The following is an 8,880-nucleotide window of genomic DNA, read 5'->3' on the forward strand; positions in this document are numbered from 1 at the left end:
CAATGAAACATCAAAATATTGTCAAAATATTTTGCACATCTGAAGGTGACGTCTTGTTTTGTTTGAAGTCCAAAACATATTCAAATGTTCAGTTTACAATGATATAAGACAAACTAATATTTGGTTTTCTCTGACTCCTTCTGCTTGGAAATGACTTAAACTATTTATCGATTATTAAAACAGTTGCTGATTGTTTTTCTGTTGATGGATTAATCAACTAACTGTTTCATCTTTTCAGTGTAACTGAGCTGCATCTTCAGCTGACCTGAAGTCAGAGAACAGAGTGTGACGTCCTGACGAATGACAGAAAAATAACCAGCTGCTGTAACTGGAGACAAAACCTTTAAAAACAGAAACAAAGCGAAGTTTCAGTTGAACATGTCGGACTTTATTCATCTGCACCAGCACAGGATCCAGTGTCACTTCAGTGAGTCGGCTCCATCAGGGACGATCCAGTTATAGACTCTAGATACATTTAGTGCTGTAATCTTTTTACTTTTTTAACCTTTATAAAGTCTTTTATGAAACGTTGTCTTTCAGAGGAGACACCTGACCAAAACGTCTGACTGTAATCTTTCCTTTGTGTCCGCGGTCACTCCTCCGGTACGTCCACGTGTCCCCAGAATTTTAAAACACAACAACGACATAAATTATTTCGGCTGGTAAAAAGAAATAAAACAACTTATTTCATGATTTAACCATCCGTCCATTTTCTGCTGCGTATCTGACATCTGGTCGCCGTGGCAACAGCTCAAGAGAAGTAGTTGCTTTAGGATGCTTTAGAAACAAATAAAATAAATCATAACCACATTTTAGGACTCACTTTAACTTCATCATACATGTTCTAAACATACGTACTGACTCGATGATGCATTTTATTTCATGGTTCTTTAATTGTTCTTTAATTGAGTTGTTTATTTCATCACCGTACAACATAGTAATGTTCCCTCAGGAAATTTTAAATGACATTTTACTTTTATCTGAAAGGAAAAAAAAGTATTTTTTTTTACACAAGTCGTTTTAATTTAAGTTGAATTTCTTAAAGTAAAATAGTAAAAGTCGTCAGTTTTAAAAAATGAGGGAGGTTAAAATGTTTCGTCTACATGCACATGATGCAACGCACACACACCGATGAAGAAACACTGCAGCAAACCCCTCTGTATGTACAATATAATAATATACACTCTATATACACGGGTGACTAGTCAGCTGGAAGCTAACACAGGTGGGTTCATACGAAAGCCGGCGCTACGGAGGGGGAGGGGCCTCGTCAGGTGGAGTCAGGGACGTTTATGGATGATTGTGAGTTTGGAAAATGTTTGTGTTCAAGTAATAGTTAAAAAAAAACTGTGTGATGTTTCTGTTTGTTGGCGTCGTCTACGCCCATCTCCCGCTTGAAGCGAAGTTTCTGCTCATGCTGTAGCCGGCGGTGGAGCTCTGATGTTTCCCCCACGCTCCGAAGGGCACGATGATGATGGTGGAGTTGTCCTCCGAGCCGTACTGCAGCGCCTTTTTAAAAACACACACAGAAACACACACAGCATCATGTCAGCGACTCGCTTTCAGAGCAGCCGGTTAAAAAAACGAGAGGGGTTCGTGAGTCTGCGTCGTCTACCTGCTGGGCGATGACGTCCGCCGCCTCTGTGGGGTCGTGACACTGGTTGATGGCGTCGCAGATCTCCTGGTCGCTCAGCAGGAAGTTGATGCCGTCTGTGGTCAGAGCGAGGAAGGAGTCGCTGGCGTGATGGATCTGCAGAGACAAACGGAGGAGTCAGCCCTCGTCAAACCACGTTACAACCTGGAGGCCAAGTAACGGATTTTTATTTTAATGATAAAGATCGAACATCCAGGACTGAACTGAAAACAGGGGACGCTCAGTTTGACAGGGAGAGATCACAAACCTTAAAACCACCTGTTTTCATTGGCTGCTGAGTGTTTACAAGGTTTTCACCTTTCACCTTGTAGCTGTTTTCTCTTGTATATTATTATACAGCACAACAGCTCTGGTTGTTTTACATTATTTATATATATTTTTTGAATTATTACATCTTTTCACCAAAATTTTGACGTTTTGCAAATGATTTTAATCGGCCCACTTGCAATAACTTCGCGGCCCACCAGGGGGCCCCGACCCACAGGTTGGGAACCACTGAGTTAGGTGTTCTGATGCAGCTCAGTGTCAAGGAACCGAGAACCAGGAGAACCCACAGAGAGCTGGATGAAGAGCAGCTGAAGTCCAGTGACACAACCACCTCAACAACATGGCTTCCCTCCAGCGCCACCTACAGGCCACACTCTGCATCTACTTCCTGCTCCACACCTCCACGCTCGCCACCAGAGCGAAACCTGCCTCACCTCTGCCTGACTGACCTCAGGGTCAAAGGTCAGATGAAACTCACGTTTAGCCGCTGTGTGTCCGGCTCAGCGATGACGCCGCTGTTCTTCAGGTGGAAGTCTCCGATGCTGCGAGTCATGGCGAGCCGCCCGTTCACGTTCGCCTGACCCACGCTGTTCCACGTCACGAAGCCGCCGAACTTCTGGATCCTGAACAAGAAACACAGGATTAGTGATCGTCCGGAGTCGGAGCGGTGCAGCTCATTTCCTTCCTCTCAGCCTCAGGGTGTTGAGGACAGCTGAGGACTCGGACTCTCCGCGGCTGTAGGTCACACGCCGACGTGTTAACATGAGTTCGTTGTCCAGAGTTAAACATAGCCTCGTTCTGCTGTTACATAACATGAAGGGAAACCCAAACCTGTGGGACGTATGAATGAGCGTCCTTGAGCAAGGCACTGACTCGCTGCCAGCTGCAGGCAGTTTGGCCGACGGCCACAGTCCGACATACTGAGTCTATTTATACGCAGCGACCTGAGCGGCTGCTGGAGGGAAACCTGAACCCTGCAGCGCCGCCGGCTCCCTGCAGCGCTCTGCACCAGATTTACTTTCACGCCCCGAGTGGTTTTTGACCAAGTCCCAACAACTTTCTCTCGTTTATTTTAGTTTATGATTAAAATATCACATGAGACGCCTCGTTACGAGTTTCCACCTCTGCCTCCATGATTCTCCACAAGGAAGAGGAAGAAGGAGAAACATTATTCTCACATGAACAGAGCGACTCGCCCTTTTTTGTTTGTTTTTTGTTCGTCTTCCTTGTTGGATTTTGCATGAATGCACCGTCGTTTAACTTCCTGATGTTTGACTTTAAATCTGTCTTTTAAATCTTATTCTTCTTTTACAAAGAGTCAAAAGAGTTGGCTTTTAATTTTCTATTTCAATTAATCAGCTACTTGCTTGTGACATCATCCTGATTATTTTCACAATAGTAAGTTCATTATATGTATTTATATTATAATAAATGGCAGGTCAGACGAACTGATTATGTAATCCTCTCCGTTTACACTGACGCCACAGCAACAGGAAGTTCAGTGACTTTCAAAATATATTCAATTATTTCACAATTACACGTTTTGTCTGTATTCATCTGATTATTTATATCATCATGTTTATGATATAAATCACGGTAATTGAATGATATGAAAAGTGAGCAAAGAGAGAGAGAGAGAGTGTGTACCGGCGTCTCTCGTCCTCGCGGTCAGGTGTGTGGTCTGTGGTGAGTTTGGTGGCTTGTCCCTTCCTGCACAGCATCGCCCGGCTGTCACCGACGCTGCCCACCACCAACTCCACGCCGTCACGTAGCAACGCAACCGTCGCCGTGGTGCCGGCCGTCAGGAAGGAGGCTGAGGAGGAAGAGAGGGATGAACACTGATGATTATAGAGAGTTTTTTTCTTCTTCTTTGTCGTATTAAATACTCAGTACTTCTTACTTTGCTCACTCACCGTTGTTGAAGTAGCTCAGGTGTGTGTGCAGAGCTTTGTCAGCGTCTAAAAAGGCTTTCTTTAAAACTTTCTCCAGGTCGTCCTCTTCCTCCACCAAAGCGTCTCTGCGGAAAAATGTTCAGCAAGAGTTTTAATGTCACGTCACAAAACATTTAGTGATGAAATCATTTGACAAACACAAGTGATAAATGTCAACCTGATAAACTTCTCCATGAAGGTGTAGCAGTAGTCGGCGGCGTGCGGGCCGCCGTGGCCGTCGAACACGGCGAAGTACAACAGGTTGTCATTGATACGGGCGAAACGGAGCCGGTCCTCGTTCTGCTTCCTGAGACCCAAAACAGACGCACTGCCGACCCGAGACAGACTGACCTGACAGAGTAAAACAACTGATTAACGACGCCTTTCATACTATCCACCCACTCCCCCCCCTCCCCCTCCCCCCCCCCCCCCCCTCCCCCTCCTCCCAGTTACCTGTGGAATTGGTTTTCCGTATCTGATACTGGAGGGCAGCAGTATCGGTTCTTCTATCCTGTTGTCCCAGATCCCAAAGGAGTCCCAGGTCACCGGGCGGCCGCTGCCGTCACTGTCGAAGCGGATCGACCCACTGGCCTGCCGCACGCCCACCACGCCCAACAAAGCCCCGCCCACCTGGAACATAACAAAGCTAGGTCACTTCCTTAAACTAGTTCAAATTAAAGTGTCGTCTGGTTGAAGCAGCTATTTTGATAAATGAAAACTCATCTTTTTTTTTTAACATTTGCTGGTTTTATTGTTAAATGTGAACATTATATGTTTGTCTTTGTCACACAATAATAATTTACCTGTCCAGGAGCTGTGGAGGTTTCTGGTGAGGACCGTACGGCGAGGAAGGTTTGTCTGGTGACGGCGGAGCGACCACAACGCAGCAGATTCAGCAGCACTGTAGACGACATGGCTGACTGTCTTTAACAGCTGTGTGGATTTTAAAAAGAGGAGGACACAGCTGGCCGGGCAGCGGATTTCTGTAATTAAAGAGAAAGAACAAAATGCATTTAACGAGGGGATGCAACAAACTTTATTTAAATGTTTTTTCAAGTATTTGGGCGAGTTTTGCAGATGTGAAATGGAGCAGAGAGAAAGAGGCGGAGATACAGGAGAGAGAGAGAGAAACTGTTGGCAACAGTCTGAGGTTTAATCTTTCAAGCTGCTTGACATTAACGAGGATGATCTTCCTCATTCATACCTCATACCTTCCTTTTCTCTGTATTATGCGTATGTAGTCCATAAATAGCACCTCTATCTCTAGCTCCTGCTGTTTTAGACGCGTTATGTCCTATCTATTACCAGGAGTACAGATACACCAGGCTGCGCTCTAAAAATACACAGTCTAACTTAGTTTGAAGATTTTAAATTCTGCTCCAAAGAGGCAAGTTTTTAAACCAAAAAAAAGCCTGACACAGAACTTTAAAACAAATGTTTGTGTTTTTGAGAGATTTGTGTGTCAGAGCTGTTAAAGGATTACAAACATAAATAAGTTGTATTATCTATAACTCTGAACAGCCACCTTTCCCCCACTTTTCTGTGACGCACTCTTTTACCTTTTACCACACCATCAGTGTAAAAAACAGTTTCCAATTTCCAAGTGGTTTGCCAGATTAAATAAAGGTGAGTAGGTTAAAGTTTGCAATCAATACTATAACCTCACTGACTGCCTCACCAGCCAGCTGCAGGTATATACGTACCTGAACCAGCCGAGAGACGTACACAGGTGAGGTTTAACTTCATGCAATCAGTGCGTAGCACCTTTATATGAACTCCAGAACAATGTGTACTCAGACACGTGACCCCTCGTTGTTGACAAAACATAACAATGCACATGCGTATTTAGGTGCACACTTGAATGCATCAAGAGACTGAACGCATTGACACAACCATGATGGAAGTTCAGGTTCAGGTACAATTTAAAATAAAAAATGCTGCTAAATCACATGTGCATTTACAGTATATGGTACCGTTAGCTAGAATTAAACCACAACCACAGAGTTCTTTCAGACCAAAAAACTGCTTAACAATAATATAACAAAAGTCTGAAAACATAAAAAAAAACATAATTACCATCATTGTCTCACATTAAGGCCACAATCCTTTAAAGAAAGGTGCTTTTTCTGTAATATTAATGGGTTTATATGGCGGTTTTGCAGATGTGAGATGTACAGATTAGCTCTTTCTGGAAGATTTTAAAATAAAATGTTGCTCAGTCAAACATATTTCTAACTGAGGTGAAACTACAACTGAAAGAGATGACGCCCAGAACAAAAAATGCAAAGTAAAAATGAGAAAAATCTGACAACAAAAAACTAAAGAAAGCTACTGTATCTGCACCTGCACAGCCAGGAGAGCAAAGACGCCACTACAACTGTAGAAAAGACAGAAAATTACTCTGATAACGTCACTTTCATTCATTTCAATAAGAATCACTGTTAACACACTAACTTAAAATGGCGGTTGCAAAAACGTACCTTTTGTTGGTAATTTTCCCGCCTTTGCTGTTTCCGTAGCAACGGGTGTCCAGAGTTGCAGCAGCTGCCTCGAGCCGACAGTCGCCCACGCGCTGTGGATGTTGAGTCCTGGGGGCTCTGCTCGAGGGCATTTAAACTGAGCCGCAGCCGTCCAATCAGAATCCGACAAGCTCTTGACGTCAGCGAACACGGCCGAGAGCGAGGGGGCGTGCCTGTTTTTGGCGCCAAGCCAGGTCACAATGAAGGTACGTTGAGTCTCTCTGTCTTTATTTCTGCCTCTCTCTCCCTCCTGACTCCTGAATGTTTGACATTTATTTATTCAAATGTTTTAGGAGCAACTACAACAAACTCTAGTAAAAGTTATAAGGGAAAGTATCCTGCTTGAAAGTAAGTGAGTATATTTACTCAAGTACTGTCCTTAAGTATAATTTCGAGGTACTTTTACTTTACTTGAGTTTACTTTCTGCAAATTTACAGTTAAAGGAAATATTGTATTTTTCATTATACTATCTATCTGACTGATTTACTTAAATAAAAGTAATAACACACTATAAACAAAAGAGTAAAAATTTTACTTAAGTAAAAATATAGAGAAGCATTAGAAAAATATCCTTAAAGTATCAAAAGTAATAATGCAGAATCATCCCTGTCATTATTATATTATTGGATCACTGTTATTAATATATTCGTACAAAATTGGTGCTAGATGGTGTAGTTAAGTTGCTTTTTTTCTTGTACAGTTTGATACTTCAGTCCTTAATAGGGCATCATAGTTTATAGACGGATTGTATTTTTGATATTTATCTTTAAATCTTAATGTGAAAAGTAACGAGTAAACACATCTATCAGATCAATGTAATCGAGTAGAAGTGAAATGGAAATATGAAGTTACAGTACATGTACATCAAACTTGTACTTAAAGCACAATAGAATAAGTAAATAGACTTAGTCACTACTTACTTTACAGATTCACACTGTTAATATAAAAGATAATCAACCAGTGAATTATTATGTAATTTTATAGACACAAAGCTACACAGCAGTATAAAGCAGTTAAAATTAGCCCAACCTTTTAAGCAATGATGCAATCCAACATGTTAAGTGTTACGTTGCAGCCTGAGAATATACAATGCTGTTGACTGTGATCCGAGAGCGCCCTCTACAGACCGGCCAGCAACACTGCACAGTCTATAAACTGCTTACGACTGACTGACTTCTTCACTCTGACACTTTGTCAGAGCAAAGGTGAAAATAATGAAAAATACTAATGGCTGTTTTCCCTTTAGCTGCTCCTGTTTTAGTGTTTTACCTGAGTAGTATCTGAAGTTTTCTTGACAGTACCACACATATATACCTCATAATTATGATTTACTATTTCATAATTACAGGAAAACCTTCTCACATTTACAAGATCAGAAATCATAATTTACAATAACGGTGTGGTTCAGGAGGTAACAGCTATTGTAAGAAGACAGAGGCGAGTTGGTGCTACCTGATTTAATTCACCTTTACTTCCTCTTTGGTTTGAGACTGTGGGCGATATTAATGTCAGTGGCTAATGTTTCATCAGTTATTAGCATCTAATTTACTTTTTTCAGGCAGAGCACTCAAATCTTTAGCCAATATGCCTGAAAACTTTTGGTTCTCATAGAAACAACACATTACTGCAATGTCAGGCTGAATAAAACATGGCGGAGAGACTGTTGTTAACATGAGCGTGACTTTAATGTGACTGAATAATTCAGAGAAGCAATCCGGTGCTCCATCAACAACATGACTCCACTACAGGAAGAGGAGGAGGAGGAGCAGTTATGAAAGAGGGGTGGAGATGGATGAAGAGGCCACAGATGGAGGGATAACGGACGGAAAGTGAGATGAAGAAGGTCAGCAAATGTGTGAGTAAGGGGGAGTAAGTAGTACAGAGGAGAACATGGAGAGAGGGGTGAACTAAAAGTTAATATGCTGAACTTGTTTTCTAAGTAGGACATGTTTTCCCACTGGGGCCTCATAATATGACGACATGAGAGAGAGGGATGAAAAAGAAAGGAGTTAGGTGCATACAAAGATGATGTAACACTTAATTTGAAGTTAACACCCAAACATAATTTGGTGTTTGTTTTAATGTCATCAAGCAAACTGAAATATCACATTAATGAAGCATAAAAAACAGTTTGTTTGAGGGGTGTCGCCCCCTATCAGTAAGAACTTGCTACTGCAGGAAATTGATGTCTACTGACAGAAGTGTAGTGACCTGGAAAGAGAGGAAGCAAAAGGAAATGAAAGAAAGGGAGTAGAGGAAGTAAAGTGACATGCTTTCCATCTGAGCTACTCACAGAAAATAATCTCACTCTCACTCACTCGTGGCTTTCTGGGTTCTCCAGCACTTGAGTGCTTTGTGCTGCATTTTGTAAAAAAAAAAAAAAAAAAAGGAAGTGGATGAAATATTTACTACCGATGAAGAGTAGAGAGCTGCTGTCCTCTCTGCTTCACTTCAACAACCACTGTTTAAGACGAAAACCTTGAACGGGAATACTGCTGCCGCCACGAC

General features: G+C 42.1%; 1 protein-coding gene across 1 annotated transcript; it reads right to left on the reverse strand.

Annotated features, from left to right (window-relative positions):
- Window positions 1-869: 869 nt before the first annotated feature.
- On the reverse strand, window positions 870-6,487 carry ppm1ka (protein phosphatase, Mg2+/Mn2+ dependent 1Ka). The gene is made up of 9 exons (XM_056369978.1): window positions 6,333-6,487; window positions 4,656-4,835; window positions 4,306-4,482; window positions 4,031-4,203; window positions 3,835-3,938; window positions 3,569-3,734; window positions 2,400-2,544; window positions 1,616-1,750; window positions 870-1,509 (listed from the first exon to the last, which is right to left on the reverse strand). The coding sequence occupies exons 2-9, from the start codon at window positions 4,764-4,766 to the stop codon at window positions 1,378-1,380; spliced, it is 1,143 nt and encodes a 380-aa protein (XP_056225953.1). The 5' UTR covers window positions 4,767-4,835; window positions 6,333-6,487; the 3' UTR covers window positions 870-1,377.
- Between the last annotated feature and the right edge of the window lie 2,393 nt (window positions 6,488-8,880).

This window comes from Seriola aureovittata, chromosome 23, assembly GCF_021018895.1.
Source record: "Seriola aureovittata isolate HTS-2021-v1 ecotype China chromosome 23, ASM2101889v1, whole genome shotgun sequence".
NCBI lineage: Eukaryota > Metazoa > Chordata > Actinopteri > Carangiformes > Carangidae > Seriola > Seriola aureovittata.